We start from the raw sequence: 18,644 nt of genomic DNA, 5'->3' as shown, positions 1-18,644 counted from the left end.
CTCCAGAGCTGCAGTCACTATTCTGCTGTTACATCATGTCTTATCCTCCAGTCACCTCCAGAGCTGCAGTCACTATTCTGCTGTCACATCATGTCTTATCCTCCAGTCACCTCCAGAGCTGCAGTCACTATTCTGCTGTTACATCATGTCTTATCCTCCAGTCACCTCCAGAGCTGCAGTCACTATTCTGCTGTTACATTGTGTCTTATCCTCCAGTCACCTCCAGAGCTGCAGTCACTATTCTGCTGTTACATCATGTCTTATCCTCCAGTCACCTCCAGAGCTGCACTCACTATTCTGCTTTTACAGTGTGTCTTATCCTCCAATTACATCCTGAGCTGCGAGTGACAATAATGCTCTATAACTGTATACTGTTTGTGGTGTCTGTTCTTCCTCCATGCTTTACCCTGCAGCTTCGCTTCATCAGTCCACTTCCCGATCAATAACAGCAAACAAAAAAGGTGTTTCTCAACAAACTCTTAGGCCCCGCCTTCTTCCTGTCACGGCAGCTTGATCACGCCCACTGATTGCACTGTCGTTCCATGACGCGGCTTCACAGTGCAGGAAACTCCTCCCTTCCTATGTTTAGCCCTACGCCCCGCCCCCTGTAGTTCTGTGCGTTGTTTGTGAACCACGCCTTGCTATGAATGTCTGTCCCCGCCCATCACCGGCACCTCATTACTATTCATTTTTACCCCGCCCACCCTCGTACGCGTCGATCTCGCCGCTGTCGTCACTCTCCTGCTCGCTCCGTCCCCTCCTCCTCGCTCCGCCCATGTTTTGTCTGCCCCGCCTCCTGCGTTCTCTGCGCAGTGACGTCAGGGTCCGTCCTTCCTCTGTCAGTGTGGGGCGGAGCTTGTGGTGCGGGCAGTCTGTGCGGAGCGCTGTGCCGGTGTGAGGTGCTGACGCGGCGGCCGGTGATGTGCGCGGCGCGGCTGTGACTGGACGGAGCGCGGATTCTGTGAGCTGTACAGAGATATCTGCAGGCAGCGCCCCCAGGGGGATGTGACTGGTATGGACTGGCCCCTGTGGACTGCGCCGGGCATGGGACGTGCACAGCGCCCTCTGCTGCGCCTCTGAGCTATTGCAGCTCCCTACAGCAGTGAAGTGCGAGCTCCTGGGCCCAGACAGCGCCAGCTGCAGCGCAGGAGATGGACGTCTGCTCCCGCCTCGTGCTGTGGGTGCTGTGCGCCTCCTTCCTGCAGCACGGCCAGGCGGAGAGACCCACGGGAGCCCCGGCCGAGGAGCCGCTGCACTCAGGTGAGGACCGGGGGGGGAGAGGAGAGTGGGACCGGTGGAGGGCTGAGGAGAGACCCACGGGAGCCCCGGCCGAGGAGCGCAGCACTCAGGTGAGGACCGGGGGAGGGCTGAGGAGAGACCCACGGGAGCCCCGGCCGAGGAGCCGCTGCACTCAGGTGAGGACCGGGGGGGAGAGGAGAGTGGGACCGGTGGAGGGCTGAGGAGAGACCCACGGGAGCCCCGGCCGAGGAGCCGCTGCACTCAGGTGAGGACCGGGGTGGGGGAGAGGAGAGTGGGACCGGGGGAGGGCTGAGGAGAGACCCACGGGAGCCCCGGCCGAGGAGCCGCTGCACTCAGGTGAGGACCGGGGGAGAGGGGCACCGGGGGACAGGGAGGGCTGAGGAGAGACCCACGGGGAGACCCGGCCGAGGAGCCGCTGCACTCAGGTGAGGACCGGGGGGGGAGAGGAGAGTGGGACCGGGGGAGGGCTGAGGAGAGACCCACGGGAGCCCCGGCCGAGGAGCCGCTGCACTCGGGTGAGGACCGGGGGGGGAGAGGAGAGTGGGACCGGTGGAGGGCTGAGGAGAGACCCACGGGAGCCCCGGCCGAGGAGCCGCTGCACTCAGGTGAGGACGGGGGTGGGGGAGAGGAGAGTGGGACCGGGGGAGGGCTGAGGAGAGACCCACGGGAGCCCCGGCCGAGGAGCCGCTGCACTCAGGTGAGGACCGGGGTGGGGAGAGGAGAGTGGGACCGGTGGAGGGCTGAGGAGAGACCCACGGGAGCCCCGGCCGAGGAGCCGCTGCACTCAGGTGAGGACCGGGGGGGGGGGAGAGGAGAGTGGGACCGGTGGAGGGCTGAGGAGAGACCCACGGGAGCCCCGGCCGAGGAGCCGCTGCACTCAGGTGAGGACGGGGGTGGGGGAGAGGAGAGTGGGACCGGGGGAGGGCTGAGGAGAGACCCACGGGAGCCCCGGCCGAGGAGCCGCTGCACTCAGGTGAGGACCGGGGGGGGGAGAGGAGAGTGGGACCGGTGGAGGGCTGAGGAGAGACCCACGGGAGCCCCGGCCGAGGAGCCGCTGCACTCAGGTGAGGACCGGGGGGGTGGGAGAGGAGAGTGGGACCGGGGGAGGGCTGAGGAGAGACCCACGGGAGCCCCGGCCGAGGAGCCGCTGCACTCAGGTGAGGACCGGGGGAGAGGAGAGGGGCACCGGGGGACAGGGAGGGCTGAGGAGAGACCCACGGGGAGACCCGGCCGAGGAGCCGCTGCACTCAGGTGAGGACCGGGGGAGGGCTGAGGAGAGACCCACGGGAGCCCCGGCCGAGGAGCCGCTGCACTCAGGTGAGGACCGGGGGAGGGCTGAGGAGAGACCCACGGGAGCTCCGGCCGAGAAGCCGCTGCAGTAAGGTTAGATAGGGAGCTAAAGAGGGGAGACTTGTGGACAGGTGAGACCCCGAGGAGAGTCTCTGACCCTGTAAATTAGACACCTGGCCCCTGGGGAGGAAGGAGACCCGAAGACCAGGGGAACCGAGAGGAAACTGGGTGAGAGCCGGCACTGCTGGTCCGGGGGTCCTGGACACATCGGAGGGGGAGTTTTTGGACTTTTATCAAAAAAATGCATGTACAGATAGGAAATCCTATTAACCCTTTGTATTAGTGCATTTTCAGCAGACACCTGACATTGTTAGAATGCTGCCTCTCTCCGCGCGCCGCCTTCTTCTTCTTCCTCTTCCTCCCTCCGCGCGCCGCCGTCCTCCTTTTCCTCCTCCTCCTCCCTCCGCGCGCCGCCGCCGTCCTCCTCTTCCTCCTCCCTCCGCGCGCCGCCGCCGTCCTCCTCTTCCTCCTCCTCCCTCCGCGCCGCCGCCGCCATCCTCCTCCTCCTCCTCCCTCCGCGCGCCGCCCTCCTCTTCCTCCTCTTCCTCCTCCTCCCTCCGCGCGCCGCCCTCCTCTTCCTCCTCTTCCTCCTCCTCCCTCCGCGCGCCGCCCTCCTCTTCCTCCTCCTCCCTCCTCTTCCTCCTCCTCCCTCCGCGCGCCGCCCTCCTCTTCCTCTTCCTCCTCCTCCTCCCTCCGCGCGCCGCCCTCCTCTTCCTCTTCCTCCCTCCGCGCGCCGCCCTCCTCTTCCTCCTCCTCCCTCCGCGCGCCGCCCTCCTCTTCCTCCTCCTCCTCCCTCCGCGCGCCGCCCTCCTCTTCCTCCTCCTCCTCCTCCTCCCTCCGCGCGCCGCCCTCCTCTTCCTCCTCCTCCTCCTCTCTCCCCGCGCCGCCTTCCTCTTCTTCTTCCTCCTCCTCCTCTCTCCCCGCGCCGCCTTCCTCTTCTTCTTCCTCCTCCTCCTCTCTCCCCGCGCCGCCTTCCTCTTCTTCTTCCTCCTCCTCCTCTCTCCCCGCGCCGCCTTCCTCTTCTTCTTCCTCCTCCTCCTCTCTCCCCGCGCCGCCTTCCTCTTCTTCTTCCTCCTCCTCCTCTCTCCCCGCGCCGCCTTCCTCTTCTTCTTCCTCCTCCTCCTCTCTCCCCGCGCCGCCTTCCTCTTCTTCTTCCTCCTCCTCCTCTCTCCCCGCGCCGCCTTCCTCTTCTTCTTCCTCCTCCTCCTCTCTCCCCGCGCCGCCTTCCTCTTCTTCTTCCTCCTCCTCCTCTCTCCCCGCGCCGCTTTCCTCTTCTTCTTCCTCCTCCTCCTCTCTCCCCGCGCCGCCTTCCTCTTCTTCTTCCTCCTCCTCCTCTCTCCCCGCGCCGACTTCCTCTTCTTCTTCCTCCTCCTCCTCTCTCCCCGCGCCGCCTTCTTCTTCCTCCTCCTCCTCTCTCCCCGCGCCGCCTTCCTCTTCTTCTTCCTCCTCCTCCTCTCTCCCCGCGCCGCCTTCCTCTCCTTCTTCATCCTCCTCTCTCCGCGCGCCGCCGTCCTCTTCCTCTTCCTCCTCTCTCCGCGCGCCGCCGCCGTCCTCTTCCTCTTCCTCCTCTCTCCGCGCGCCGCCGTCCTCGTCCTCTTCCTCCTCTCTCCCTGCACCATTCTCCTCCTTCATGGATTTTTTTTATTTTGAGTTATTTAGTATTTAAAGATACAAGACTTTTGATCTCTCTTAATCTGATGGAAGCAGAATGAAAACCTCCTTCTCCACAGGCAGCGTCTGTAGATGGCAGGAGGCCGTGTCTGCACAGGGACATAAACCACCTATGACAGAAGTGCCCCTCCAGTCTGTGGCCTGGCTGCAGGCAGTCTGGTGACTGCTGACAATCAGGCCTGATCTCGGGGGATTTGCCGCCGGGCTGCGGGCGTGAGCTTTTATTTTTCCATAGTGGTCCTTTCACACGACGATTGAGCGTATTTGCTTGTCGGGTGAAATGAGCGTTTCCAGTAAATGTGCAGTGACTGCAGCTGAGCGTCGTCCTCTGGAGGGGTCTCGGCCACCCCAGCAGTGGCCGCAGTCGGTGCTGCGCTCAGCGGATCTCCTCTTTATAGACCTTGGTCTCGCGCCTCCAGTCAGGCTCTGCGGGTGCAGCGGACGCCGCCGTCACATACGTGTGTTTGTGTTCGCCGCTCACTTCCCATGACCGTGTACAGCACAGGATGTTATTGGGTGACGTCCAGGCTTTGGCGGCTGCTGCGCACCTCTTGGCTGGTGTATGATTGCAGCACAGTATTGCCGCCATCAGTGCAGCCCGTGTGCACCCTGGACTCTCGGATCCATTCACAGTCAGGACCTGCGGGGGGTCGGCAGCATGGCGGCCTGTATTAGTGCCGTTCACAGGACTCCAGGCCTGAGCAGATGCTCTCTGTGGGCGCAGTGCACACTCACATACTGGTCACACCCGTCTGTGGTCAGTGCTCCTATCCTGTGGATCTACAGTCATCTGCTCCTTGGCAGAGGTCACTGACCGACCGTCCACGCCGCCCCAGAACCAGCGCCACGCCGCCCCAGAACCAGCGCCACGCCGCCCCAGAACCAGCGCCACGCCGCCCCAGCGCCACGCCGCCCCAGCACCAGCGCCACGCCGCCCCAGCGCCACGCCGCCCCAGCACCAGCGCCACGCCGCCCCAGAACCAGCGCCACGCCGCCTTAAAGGGCCGCCGCCCCAGAACCAGCGTCACACCGCCTTAAAGGGCCGCCGCCCCAGAACCAGCGCCACGCCGCCTTAAAGTAGTCTTCTGTCCTACAGTCGCCTCCCCCAGTAATGGCTGATAACAGGGAGTAATAGATTGTAATCTCCTGTCCTACAGTCGCCTCCCCCAGTAATGGCTGATAACAGGGAGTAATAGATTGTAGTCTCCTGTCCTACAGTCTCCTCAGCCAGTAATGGCTGATAACAGGGAGTAGTAGATTGTAGTCTCCTGTCCTACAGTCTCCTCCCCCAGTAATGGCTGATAACAGGGAGTAATAGATTGTAGTCTCCTGTCCTACAGTTTCCTCCCCCAGTAATGGCTGATAACAGGGAGTAGTAGATGCTATTTCCACACAGAGTACATGGCTGTAGTGCCGGATGTGGCTGCTCTCCGTTTCGTGTACACAGGACATGCGCTGGTACAAGATCCGGCAGATTATTGCGGTTTCCTCGCTGCCATCCGTCCTTCAGTCATTAAAGGGCCGGTGTCTCCTGTCAGTGATCGGCTCCTCTGTGCTGCTTGCTGTCAGTGGATGGGGACATTGTATAAGCTGGCAGCCTGCGCAGAGCTGATCCTCCACAGCTGAGGCTTTGTTACAGTGTGTCGTTCCGGGCTTTACGGACGTTTCTCTGGTCCCAGATGATTGCTGGGATCCTCATTGCTGCTGGGGGTGGTGTGGGGGGCCACATTTAGTAGTGCCTCCACCCGGGGGCCACATCTGGGCCACTACCAAGCAGATGATCTGCAACTACCAGTCCCATCATCTTGGGAGGTGAAGTGTGCAGTGGTTGTCAGTATTGTCTCTGAGTCTGTGGACTCTGCTGTGAGTGGTGCGGGCCTCCTCCCCTGCCCGTGCAGCGCCCCCCCTTCCCCCGGCCTCCTCTCCTCCTCCCCGCTCGCGCGGCTTCTCCAGCCTCCTCTCCCCCGCCCGCACCCCCCCCATGCCTCCTCCCCGCCCCCCCCCCCCCATGCCTCCTCCCCGCCCGCGTGGCTTCTCCAGCCTTCTCCCTCACGCCCCCCCCTGGCCTCCTCTCCACACAGTCCTCCTCCCCGCCCGCACCTCCCCCATGCCTCCTCCCCTCCTGCGGGGCTTCTCCAGCCTCCTCCCTCACGCCCCCCCCCCTGGCCTCCTCTCCTCCTCCCCCGCAGCGCCTCCTCCCCCTGCCTGCCCGCTCGGCCTCCTCTCCTCCTCCCCCGCCCGCGCGGCACCCCCACCCCCTCTTCCCCTGGTCTCCTCTCCACACGGTCCTCCTCCCCACCCGCGCGGCTTCTCCAGTCTCATACCCCCCCGCCCCCCCCGCGGCTTCTCCAGCATCCTCTCCTCCTCCTTTCCGCCCGCGTGGCTTCTCCTCCTCTAGCATGCCCCCCCATGGCCTCCTCCCCCGCCCGCGTGGCTTCTCCAGCCTCCTCTAGCATGCCCCCCCATGGCCTCCTCCCCCGCCTGCGTGGCTTCTCCAGCCTCCTCTAGCATGCCCCCCCATGGCCTCCTCCCCCGCCCGCGCGGCTTCTCCAGCCTCCTCTAGCATGCCCCCCCATGGCCTCCTCCCCCGCCCGCGCGGCTTCTACGGCCTCCTCTCCTGCTCCCCGCCTGCGGGCCCCCCATCCCCGGCCTCCTCTCCCTCCCTGCCTACGCGGCCCCCAATCCCCTCTGGGCCCCGGGCAGCCCTCTGGTGTAGGCAGGAATGCAGCCGCCTGGAATCAGTGGTTTTGCGGCCGGGGCTCTGACTTGTCTTAAAGACGACCAGAAAACCCTCTACTGATGTGGAGTCACATCCAGAGCTGCATCCACCTTCTACTCCAGTCAGGGCTAGAGCTGCTGCATGGTAGTGGAGCATGTGACTGCAGCAAGTGATTGTAGTCTGTAACCACGGAGACACATAGATCTGCACCAGAGCTGTGTACATAATAACCAGGGTGTCGGCGCCGGTCACATCCTGCTCTGCGGTGCTGTGCTCTGCTTCCGGTGCACGGATGTGGCATCTGCTGTGGTGTACGGGTCACTGATCCTGCTGTCACTCCCATGATGCACTGCTCTCTGACAGCTCTGGATGTGATTGGAGCAGAAGAGACGCGATGCTGTGAGCAGATTTTTGTCTTTTCTTGGAATTGTGGCCTAGGGAGGTGAATCCCACCCGCGCTTATGGGCTTATAATGGGGGTCCTGCTGCGAAGACCCCAGAAGCTGACATTTGCACTGAATCGGGACGTCCCTTGACCTGTGCCCCCATCGTCACTGACTAATAAGGGGGCGTCCGATCCACCATCGGGGGAATCTATTTCTGTGGGAGTTGTAGTAGTGATGGGGGAGCTCCTCCTGCGTTCCCACGCACTGATGAGTGGGTTTCGTGGTATTGTGTTGGGGGCGCAGCACTGCTGTGATTGTTGGGGGTCTTCTCGACAGTGATTGGATGCCCGGCCGCCCCCCGGGCTGCAGCTGGTGGGATTTTTGTCTTGTGCTATTTTCAGCCTCTTCCCCCTAACAAGGTGAGTTGTCTGAGATGCCTCCGGGCGGCCGCAGAGCGCAGCGTGCACAACGAGGCTCCGCGCCGGCCCTCAGTGAGGCTCCGCGCAGCGTGCACCCGAGGCTCCGCGCCGGCCCTCAGTGAGGCTCTGCGCAGCGTGCACCCGAGGCTCCGCGCCGGCCCTCAGTGAGGCTCCTCGCAGCGTGCACCCGAGGCTCCGCGCCGGCCCTCAGTGAGGCTCCTCGCAGCGTGCACCCGAGGCTCCGCGCCGGCCCTCAGTGAGGCTCCTCGCAGCGTGCACCCGAGGCTCCGCGCCGGCCCTCAGTGAGGCTCCTCGCAGCGTGCACCCGAGGCTCCGCGCAGGCCCTCAGTGAGGCTCCGCGCCGGCCCTCAGTGAGGCTCCTCGCAGCGTGCACCCGAGGCTCCGCGCCGGCCCTCAGTGAGGCTCCTCGCAGCGTGCACCCGAGGCTCCGCGCCGGCCCTCAGTGAGGCTCCTCGCAGCGTGCACCCGAGGCTCCGCGCCGGCCCTCAGTGAGGCTCCTCGCAGCGTGCACCCGAGGCTCCTCGCAGCGTGCACCCGAGGCTCCGCGCCGGCCCTCAGTGAGGCTCCTCGCAGCGTGCACCCGAGGCTCCGCGCCGGCCCTCAGTGAGGCTCCTCGCAGCGTGCACCCGAGGCTCCGCGCCGGCCCTCAGTGAGGCTCCTCGCAGCGTGCACCCGAGGCTCCGCGCCGGCCCTCAGTGAGGCTCCTCGCAGCGTGCACCCGAGGCTCCGCGCAGGCCCTCAGTGAGGCTCCTCGCAGCGTGCACCCGAGGCTCCGCGCAGGCCCTCAGTGAGGCTCCTCGCAGCGTGCACCCGAGGCTCCGCGCCGGCCCTCAGTGAGGCTCCTCGCAGCGTGCACCCGAGGCTCCGCGCCGGCCCTCAGTGAGGCTCCTCGCAGCGTGCACCCGAGGCTCCGCGCCGGCCCTCAGTGAGGCTCCTCGCAGCGTGCACCCGAGGCTCCGCGCCGGCCCTTAGTGAGGCTCCTCGCAGCGTGCACCCGAGGCTCCGCGCAGGCCCTCAGTGAGGCTCCTCGCAGCGTGCACCCGAGGCTCCGCGCAGGCCCTCAGTGAGGCTCCGCGCAGCGTGCACCCGAGGCTCCGCGCAGGCCCTCAGTGAGGCTCCGCGCAGCGTGCACCCAAGGCTCCGCGCCGGCCCTCAGTGAGGCTCCTCGCAGCGTGCACCCGAGGCTCCGCGCCGGCCCTCAGTGAGGCTCCTCGCAGCGTGCACCCGAGGCTCCGCGCCGGCCCTCAGTGAGGCTCCTCGCAGCGTGCACCCGAGGCTCCGCGCAGGCCCTCAGTGAGGCTCCTCGCAGCGTGCACCCGAGGCTCCGCGCCGGCCCTCAGTGAGGCTCCTCGCAGCGTGCACCCGAGGCTCCGCGCAGGCCCTCAGTGAGGCTCCTCGCAGCGTGCACCCGAGGCTCCGCGCAGGCCCTCAGTGAGGCTCCGCGCAGCGTGCACAACGAGGCTCCTGGTGTTACTGATGCCCGTTCTGGGGCTGATCCACGCTGTCACATTCCTCCGCACACCTCCTGCGTACACAGAACAATCGGCCGCTGTTCCTCCGGAGGACACACCTGTGTTTATCCTATGCCAGCTGATACATGTGCCCACAGATGCCCAGCCTGTGCCTGCCCCAATCACCGCTGCTCCTCTCCGCCTGCAGTCTTCCCACACGTCTGCTTATACTCCACTCACAGCCAGAGCTGCATCCAGAGTTCTTCGCGCCCCATGTCCGGTAATGTCTGGGGATGTGAGGGTCGTCCTTGGCTCTCGTGCCCCCCCGCGCTGTAGTGAAACTATCACCCCCATCATTCCAGCACGCACATCCTACTGGCCAGAACTACAACCCCCATCATTGGAGTCCCGCTCCACGGCCTAAGACCGTGCAGCTTTTAGATATAGTTTGACACCTAGTCCTGTCGCACAGCTGAAGGGTTGTTACACTGTATCAGCTCCTGGAGTGCAGGATTTAATGATGCACTGTAACAACCCCTCAGCTGTGTGATAGGACTGGGTCAGGAGCAGCCTTCAGTGATCAGTGGCCGTGACTCCGAGCCATGACTATGGAGAATGATGTGAGGCCGCCTGACCCTCCGTCCCGGCCTCTCCATGGTCACGGCCTCTCCATGGTCACGGCCTCTCCATGGTCACGGCCTCTCCATGGTCACGGCTTCTCCATGGTCACGGCGTACACAGTGAGTAAACGGCGGCGTCTCCAGGAGCCTCTAATCCTCCACAATCCTCATACTGCAGCCTTAAAGGGGCCGTCACCGCAAATACTGCCCCCCGCCGTTCCCACCCAGCGGCTTCTGTACACCTGGCGTATGGTGACCAGGATGAAGGGATCTCACAGCGGTCAAGATTGGGGGTGGTCTTGGGGCTAGGCTTACGGTATAGGGATGTGGTGGTCTTGGGGCTAGGCTTACGGTGTAGGGATGGGGTGGTCTTGGGGCTAGGCTTACGGTGTAGGGATGGGGTGGTGTAGGGATGGGGTGGTCTTGGGGCCAGGCTTGCGGTGTAGGGATGTGGTGGTCTTGGGGCTAGGCTTACGGTATAGGGATGTGGTGGTCTTGGGGCTAGGCTTACGGTGTAGGGATGGGGTGGTCTTGGGGCCAGGCTTGCGGTGTAAGGATGTGGTGGTCTTGGGGCTAGGCTTACGATGTAGGGATGGGGTGGTCTTGGGGCTAGGCTTACGATGTAGGGAGGTGGTGGTCTTGGGGCCAGGCTTACGGTATAGGGATGTGGGGGTCTTGGAGCTAAGCTTACGGTGTATTGATGTGGTGGTCTTGGGCTAGGCTTACGGTGTAGGGATGTGGTGGTCTTGGGGCCAGGCTTGCGGTGTAGAGATGTAATGGTCTTGGGGCCAGGCTTACGGTGCAGGGATGTGGTGGTCTTGGGGCTAGGCTTACGGTGCAGGGATGTGGTGGTCTTGGGGCTAGACTTACAGTGTAAGGATGTGGTGGTCTTGGGGCCAGGCTTACGGTATAGGGATGTGGTGGTCTTGGGGCCAGGCTTACGGTGTAGGGATGTGGTGGTCTTGGGGCCAGGCTTACGGTGTAGGGATGTGGTGGTCTTGGGGCCAGGCTTACGGTGTAGGGATGTGGTGGACTTGGGGCCAGGCTTGCGGTATAGGGATGTGGTGGTCTTGGGGCCAGGCTTACGGTGTAGGGATGTGGTGGTCTTGGGGCCAGGCTTACGGTGTAGGGATGTGGTGGACTTGGGGCCAGGCTTGCGGTATAGGGATGTGGTGGTCTTGGGGCCAGGCTTGCGGTGTAGGGATGTGGTGGTCTTGGGGCCAGGCTTATGGTGTAGGGATGTGGTGTAGGGATGTGGTGGTCTTGGGGCCAGGCTTACGATATAGGGATGGGTGGTCTTGGGGCCAGGCTTACGGTGTAGGGATGTGGTGGTCTTGGGGCTAGGCTTGTGGATGTCACTGAGGGTGTCGGGGGGGAGACAGCGGCCGGCAGTGATCAGGGACAGAACTGTGGAGGTTTTTGATGACTCTCGTAACGTGGTTCCCCATTTCCCTCAGTGTGCGGTCTCAGTGGTCCGCAGAGCATCGCTCCTGGTGGGCATGTGATGTGACGGCGCGCTGCCTGCAGGCAGAGTATACGGCGTATCCCTCCTCGTGTCTGATCCGGAGCAGACCAGGCGTGAGATCTGCAAACAGCATCCGCCCGCACTGTACACGGGAAGGCCGCCAATGTAAATGGTATACAGAAAGTAGTCCAACATCCACCGCTCCACTACAACATGATCGCCCCCCACTGTATGCGGTGGATGCTCCTCAGTGCTGCCTCCATGGGTCATCCCCCAGATGATCAGTCAGAATCAAATATGGGAAGCACTTGCTGCGCTCTGCACTCCCCAGTGTCGTCTTCTCGTGGCTGCTGCGCTCTGCACGCTGCGGTGTCGTCGTCTCGTGGCTGCTGCGGTCTGCACGCTCCGGTGTCGTCTTCTCGTGGCTGCTGCGCTCTGCACTCCCCAGTGTCGTCTTCTCGTGGCTGCTGCGCTCTGCACGCTCCGGTGTCTTCTTCTCGTGGCTGCTGCTCTCTGCACTCTCCGGTGGCTGCTGCGCTCTGCACGCTCCGGTGTCTTCTTCTCGTGGCTGCTGCGCTCTGCACTCTCCGGTGGCTGCTGCGCTCTGCACGCTCCGGTGTCTTCTTCTTGTGGCTGCTGCGCTCTGCACGCTCCGGTGTCTTCTTCTTGTGGCTGCTGCGCTCTGCACGCTCCGGTGTCTTCTTCTTGTGGCTGCTGCGCTCTGCATGCTCCGGTGTCTTCTTCTTGTGGCTGCTGCGCTCTGCACGCTTCGGTGTCGTCGTCTTGTGGCTGCTGCGCTCTGCACGCTCCGGTGTCGTCGTCTTGTGGCTGCTGCGCTCTGCACGCTGCATTGTCGTCGTCTTGTGGCTGCTGCGCTCTGCACGCTGCGGTGTCGTCGTCTTGTGGCTGCTGCGCTCTGCACGCTGCGGTGTCGTCGTCTTGTGGCTGCTGCGCTCTGCACGCTGCGGTGTCTTCTTCTTGTGGCTGCTGCGCTCTGCACGCTCCGGTGTCTTCTTCTTGTGGCTGCTGCGCTCTGCACGCTCCGGTGTCTTCTTCTCGTGGCTGCTGCGCTCTGCACGCTCCGGTGGCTGCTGCGCTCTGCACGCTCCGGTGTCTTCTTCTCGTGGCTGCTGCGCTCTGCACGCTCCGGTGTCGTCTTCTCGTGGCTGCTGCGCTCTGCACGCTCCGGTGTCGTCTTCTCGTGGCTGCTGCGCTCTGCACGCTCCGGTGTCGTCTTCTCGTGGCTGCTGCGCTCTGCACGCTCCGGTGTCGTCTTCTCGTGGCTGCTGCGCCCTGCACGCTCCGGTGTTTTCTTCTTGTGGCTGCTGCGCTCTGCACTCTCCGGTGGCTGCTGCGCTCTGCACGCTCCGGTGTCGTCTTCTCGTGGCTGCTGCGCTCTGCACGCTCCGGTGTCGTCTTCTCGTGGCTGCTGCGCTCTGCACGCTCCGGTGTCGTCTTCTCGTGGCTGCTGCGCTCTGCACGCTCCGGTGTCGTCTTCTCGTGGCTGCTGCGCCCTGCACGCTCCGGTGTTTTCTTCTTGTGGCTGCTGCGCTCTGCACTCTCCGGTGGCTGCTGCGCTCTGCACGCTCCGGTGTCTTCTTCTCGTGGCTGCTGCGCTCTGCACGCTCCGGTGTCTTCTTCTCGTGGCTGCTGCGCTCTGCACGCTCCGGTGTCTTCTTCTCGTGGCTGCTGCGCTCTGCACGCTCCGGTGTCTTCTTCTCGTGGCTGCTGCGCTCTGCACGCTCCGGTGTCTTCTTCTTGTGGCTGCTGCGCTCTGCACGCTCCGGTGTCTTCTTCTTGTGGCTGCTGCGCTCTGCACGCTCCGGTGTCTTCTTCTTGTGGCTGCCGCGCTCTGCACGCTCCCGTGTCTTCTTCTCGTGGCTGCTGCGCTCTGCACGCTCCGGTGTCTTCTTCTCGTGGCTGCTGCGCTCTGCACTCTCCGGTGGCTGCTGCGCTCTGCACGCTCCGGTGTCTTCTTCTCGTGGCTGCTGCTCTCTGCACTCTCCGGTGGCTGCTGCGCTCTGCACGCTCCGGTGTCTTCTTCTCGTGGCTGCTGCGCTCTGCACTCTCCGGTGGCTGCTGCGCTCTGCACGCTCCGGTGTCTTCTTCTCGTGGCTGCTGCGCTCTGCACTCTCCGGTGGCTGCTGCGCTCTGCACGCTCCGGTGTCTTCTTCTCGTGGCTGCTGCGCTCTGCACGCTCCGGTGTCTTCTTCTCGTGGCTGCTGCGCTCTGCACGCTCCGGTGTCTTCTTCTTGTGGCTGCTGCGCTCTGCACGCTCCGGTGTCTTCTTCTCGTGGCTGCTGCTCTCTGCACTCTCCGGTGGCTGCTGCGCTCTGCACGCTCCGGTGTCTTCTTCTCGTGGCTGCTGCGCTCTGCACTCTCCGGTGGCTGCTGCGCTCTGCACGCTCCGGTGTCTTCTTCTCGTGGCTGCTGCTCTCTGCACTCTCCGGTGGCTGCTGCGCTCTGCACGCTCCGGTGTCTTCTTCTTGTGGCTGCTGCGCTCTGCACGCTCCGGTGTCTTCTTCTTGTGGCTGCTGCGCTCTGCACGCTCCGGTGTCTTCTTCTCGTGGCTGCTGCGCTCTGCACTCTCCGGTGGCTGCTGCGCTCTGCACTCTCCGGTGGCTGCTGCGCTCTGCACGCTCCGGTGTCTTCTTCTCGTGGCTGCTGCGCTCTGCACGCTCCGGTGTCTTCTTCTCGTGGCTGCTGCGCTCTGCACGCTCCGGTGTCTTCTTCTCGTGGCTGCTGCGCTCTGCACGCTCCGGTGTCTTCTTCTCGTGGCTGCTGCGCTCTGCACGCTCCGGTGTCTTCTTCTCGTGGCTGCTGCGCTCTGCACGCTCCGGTGTCTTCTTCTCGTGGCTGCTGCGCTCTGCACGCTCCGGTGTCTTCTTCTCGTGGCTGCTGCGCTCTGCACGCTCCGGTGTCTTCTTCTTGTGGCTGCTGCGCTCTGCACTCTCCGGTGGCTGCTGCGCTCTGCACGCTCCGGTGTCTTCTTCTTGTGGCTGCTGCGCTCTGCACTCTCCGGTGGCTGCTGCGCTCTGCACGCTCCGGTGTCTTCTTCTTGTGGCTGCTGCGCTCTGCACGCTCCGGTGTCTTCTTCTCGTGGCTGCTGCGCTCTGCACGCTCCGGTGTCTTCTTCTTGTGGCTGCTGCGCTCTGCACGCTCCGGCTGACCGGTGCATATTGCCATATATTCGGGACTGCTCGTTGTCGCTCCTGCGGATCGTGCCGGCGGTTTTGCTCACTTCCCCCCTCCGGTCACAGATGATTTTTCTCTCTTCCCGCCAGGCTGTGGATCAGTCTGTGGGGAGCTCGGGGTTAATGAGGCAGAGGGGGGAGGGGGGGGCTCCCTCTAAGGAGGTGACCCGGATAACGATGATGAAGGGCGATCCCCGGAGAGCCGGCACAGATTCCCTGCCATGGCGGCTGCAGAACACAATGTCCCGGACAGTTCCCAGCAGAGGACAATTACAGAACATCGTCCCAGGGTGAGACCCCGACAGGTCACCCCACTTTCCCAGGACCCCGAGTGGCGCATCACTCCCCGCTGTGATGTCACTGGACTGTTGTCGTCAGCGGCAGTGACCTCATTCCTTTACCAGCGATCAAATCTTCCAGATCCACACCGGGGGGCGCCGCTACCCCCGAATACAGATCACATTTCACCAAGATGGCGAAACATGAGGAAGGCGAAATGCGGGAAATGCTGGTGCCTGCACTGAATGCGGGGGTCCGTATACACCACAGCACCAATGTCAGCCGCAGTCAGGTCTCATCCTCCAGTCACCTCCAGAGCTGCGGTCACTATTCTGCTGTTACATCGTGTCTTATCCTCCAGTCACCCCCAGAGCTGCAGTCACTATTCTGCTGTTATATTATGTCTTATCCTCCAGTCACCTCCAGAGCTGCAGTCACTATTCTGCTGTTACATCGTGCCTCATCCTCCAGTCACCTCCAGAGCTGCACTCACTATTCTGCTGTTACATCATGTCTTATCCTCCAGTCACCTCCAGAGCTGCACTCACTATTCTGCTGTTACATCAGGTCTTATCCTCCAGTCACCTCCAGAGCTGCAGTCACTATTCTGCTGTTACATTGTGTCTTATCCTCCAGTCACCTCCAGAGCTGCAGTCACTATTCTGCTGTTACATTGTCTTATCCTCCAGTCACCTGCAGAGCTGCGGTCACTATTCTGCTGTTACATTGTCTTATCCTCCAGTCACCTCCAGAGCTGCAGTCACTATTCTGCTGTTATGTCTTATCCTCCAGTCACCTCCAGAGCTGCACTCACTATTCTGCAGTTACATCGTGTCTTATCCTCCAGTCACCCCCAGAGCTGCACTCACTATTCTGCTGTTACATGGTGTCTTATCCTCCAGTCACCTCCAGAGCTGCGGTCACTATTCTGCTGTTACATCGTGCCTTATCCTCCAGTCACCTCCAGAGCTGCAGTCCCTATTCTGCGGTTACATCGTGTCTTATCCTCCAGTCACCTCCAGAGCTGCAGTCCCTATTCTGCGGTTACATCGTGTTTTATCCTACAGTCACCTCCAGAGCTGCAGTCACTATTCTGACTGCATTGTGTCTTATCCTCCAGTCATCTCCAGAGCTGTAGTCATTATTCTGCTGTTACATCGTGTCTTATCCTCCAGTCACCCCCAGAGCTGCAGTCACTATTCTGCTGTTATATTATGTCTTATCCTCCAGTCACCCCCAGAGCTGCAGTCACTATTCTGCTGTTATATTATGTCTTATCCTCCGGTCACCTCCAGAGCTGCGGTCACAGTCCCACTGGCTGATGCAGGGCGTGTAGACTTTCCTTCTTGCTGGGAGCAGTCTTTGTCGTTATCGGCTTTGCAAGGAGGGGGGGGTCTGATATTACAATGGTGCCTCGTCTTTTCCTCAGGAGCAGCGCTCCTTCTGTCTGTGGCTGTGACTGGTATTACAGGATTTTGTGACACCGGGGTGAACCCGGATATCTGGAGATACCGGCGCTTGTCGGGGTCTGATCCGCTGATGTGGTAGCTGGAAAACTGGGCGAGCGGCGGGGTGTGAGCGACTGTGACCTGCAGACCACCGGGTCAGAGGATCTCTAAACATCCCGTCTACTGGGGGGGCGTCGTCCTTCTGTGGGGGGGGGGATGTGTTCTGGGGGGGCGTCATCCCTCTGTACGGTGGTCTTCTGGGGGGGCGTTGTCTCTCTGGGCGGGGGTCTTCTGGGGGGGCATCGTCTCTCTGGGGGGGACGTCGTCCCTCTGTGCGGGGGTCTTCTGGAGGGGGCGTCGTCCCTCTTTGCTGGGGTCTTCTGGAGGGGGCGTCGTCCCTCTTTGCTGGGGTCTTCTGGAGGGGGCGTCGTCCCTCTTTGCTGGGGTCTTCTGGAGGGGGCGTCGTCCCTCTTTGCTGGGGTCTTCTGGAGGGGGCGTCATCCTTCTGGGGGTGCGTCGTCTCTCTGTGCGGGGGTCTTCGGGGGGCGTCGTCTCTCTGTGCGGTGGTCTTCTGGGGGGGGGCGTTGTCTCTCTGGGCGGGGGTCTTCTGGGGGGGCGTCGTCTCTCTGGGCGGGGGTCTTCTGGGGGGGCGTCGTCTCTCTGGGCGGGGGTCTTCTGGGGGGGCGTCGTCTCTCTGGGCAGGGGTCTTCTGGGGGGGCGTTGTCTCTCTGGGCGGGGCGTCGTCTCTCTGGGCGGGGGTCTTCTGGGGGGGCGTCGTCCCTCTGTGCGGGGGTCTTCTGGAGGGGGCGTCGTCCCTCTTTGCTGGGGTCTTCTGGAGGGGGCGTCGTCCTTCTGGGGGGGCGTCGTCCCTCTGTACGGGGGTCTTCGGGGGGGCGTCGTCTCTCTGTGCGGGGGTCTTCTGGGGGTCTCCAGCATTGTACCTGTGGGCCGGGCAGTATATCCTATGACTTGTCAGCGATGTCTTTTCTGCCCCCGGTTTGTGCGACGCAGGATCACTGGACCAGGGCGGAGGAGGCGCGCGGTCCGGGCAGTCGGACCGGTTTGGTGACACCTGGCATTGATCATTTTGATAACGGGCGTAGGGGGAGAGGTCGGCTCCGCCCACTGCTGGGCACAATCCCGGATTACCAGCTCTGTGCCCCTCATACTGGCGCTGGATGTAAAAAAATAATGGCGCCATCTCTATATCCAATGACTGTCGGTCTTTACTGCAGTTCTGGGATTCTATTCGCGAAGCAACAAGCGCAAGATGAGCGGCAGTGCTGCATTGTGGGAGGAGGGATGGGACGAACCCCTCTTATTGTGCCACCAGGGCTCGTCGTGTCATGGTGGTGGGGTAATATTGGCGGCCCCCGTCCTTGTTCTCACTCCATTCTTTCCTCGCAGAGTTCTGCCGGATCGACCCCGTCCTGTGTCAGCGGGAGGACGAGCTGCTCGGCTTCGAGGCCGTCGTCAGTATTCACAAGCAGATGGACGACGACGCCAACGGGAACGTGGACGTGGAGGAGAGCGACGAGGTGAGCGGGCGCGGCCCACCAGGGTCCAGCCGAGAGACCCCCATCTGCTACACCTACTCTAGTCACACCCAGAGCTGTCATCACCGCTCTGTCACCCCCCACCTCACAGTGTCTCCACTCAGCCGCCCCAGAGGTGGCGGCCCCCCTCTCCCGTGCGCCCCATAGAGCTGGCTGCTGCTCCCTGTATGCTTTGTGTTAGTCATGTACTGACCCCCACAGTGGCTGGATGCTGAAGTGCTCTGTGCTGCTTGGTGAATTCTCTGCATCTCCCAGAATGCTGTACACCAGTGTGCTGTGCGGTGCTGAGCGCTGTGGCTGCTGCTCTGGTTGTGATCGGAGTACGGGATGGATGTGACGCACGGCGGCGCGGCTCCTCGCTGCAGCGGAGCTCCGGCCTGAAGAAAGGAGCGATCACTTTACCTCTCCCCGGGCTAAATATACAGAGGAACAGCTGGGAGGGGGAGGGGGTCCACGCGCACCCTTTACTGACCAGAGCCGTCCTGGACCCGCACCAGACCCCCCCCACACCCTCCCCCTTCTGCACCAGACCCCCCCTCCCCCTTCTGCACCAGACCCCCCTCCCCCTTCTGCACCAGACCCCCCTCCCCCTTCTGCACCAGACCCCCCCCTCCCCCTTCTGCACCAGACCCCCCCCCCACCCCTCTTCTGCACCAGACCCCCCCCCCCCACCTCTTCTGGACCAGACCCCCCCCCCCCCCCCACCCCTCTTCTGGACCAGACACCCCCCCCTCTTCTGCACCAGACCCCCACCCCCACCCCCTCTTCTGGACCAGACCCCCCCCCCCCCCCACCTCTTCTGGACC

At 63.1% G+C, this 18,644-nt stretch overlaps 1 protein-coding gene across 1 annotated transcript; it reads left to right on the top strand.

The window, feature by feature from the left end:
• Window positions 1-824: 824 nt before the first annotated feature.
• LOC141243521 (stromal interaction molecule 1-like) lies at window positions 825-17,985 on the top strand. Its single transcript, XM_073668932.1, has 2 exons — window positions 825-1,260; window positions 17,690-17,985. Exons 1-2 carry the CDS (start codon window positions 1,152-1,154, stop codon window positions 17,983-17,985), a joined length of 405 nt encoding a protein of 134 aa, XP_073525033.1. The 5' UTR covers window positions 825-1,151.
• Window positions 17,986-18,644: the final 659 nt, after the last annotated feature.

Source organism: Phyllobates terribilis, unplaced genomic scaffold, assembly GCF_046119375.1.
Source record: "Phyllobates terribilis strain yellow unplaced genomic scaffold, ASM4611937v1 Scaffold_2__4_contigs__length_985480577, whole genome shotgun sequence".
Classification (NCBI taxonomy): domain Eukaryota; kingdom Metazoa; phylum Chordata; class Amphibia; order Anura; family Dendrobatidae; genus Phyllobates; species Phyllobates terribilis.
The sequence above is the reverse complement of the archived record's forward strand: the minus strand, read 5'-3'. Positions and strand labels throughout refer to the sequence as shown.

Coding starts and splice junctions, on each gene's coding strand:
- LOC141243521 (XM_073668932.1), top strand. CDS start 1,152: ATGGACGTCTGCTCCCGCCTCGTGCTGTGGGTGCTGTGCGCCTCCTTC. Junction 1,261..17,689: donor CGAGGAGCCGCTGCACTCAG/GTGAGGACCGGG, acceptor CTTTCCTCGCAG/AGTTCTGCCGGATCGACCCC.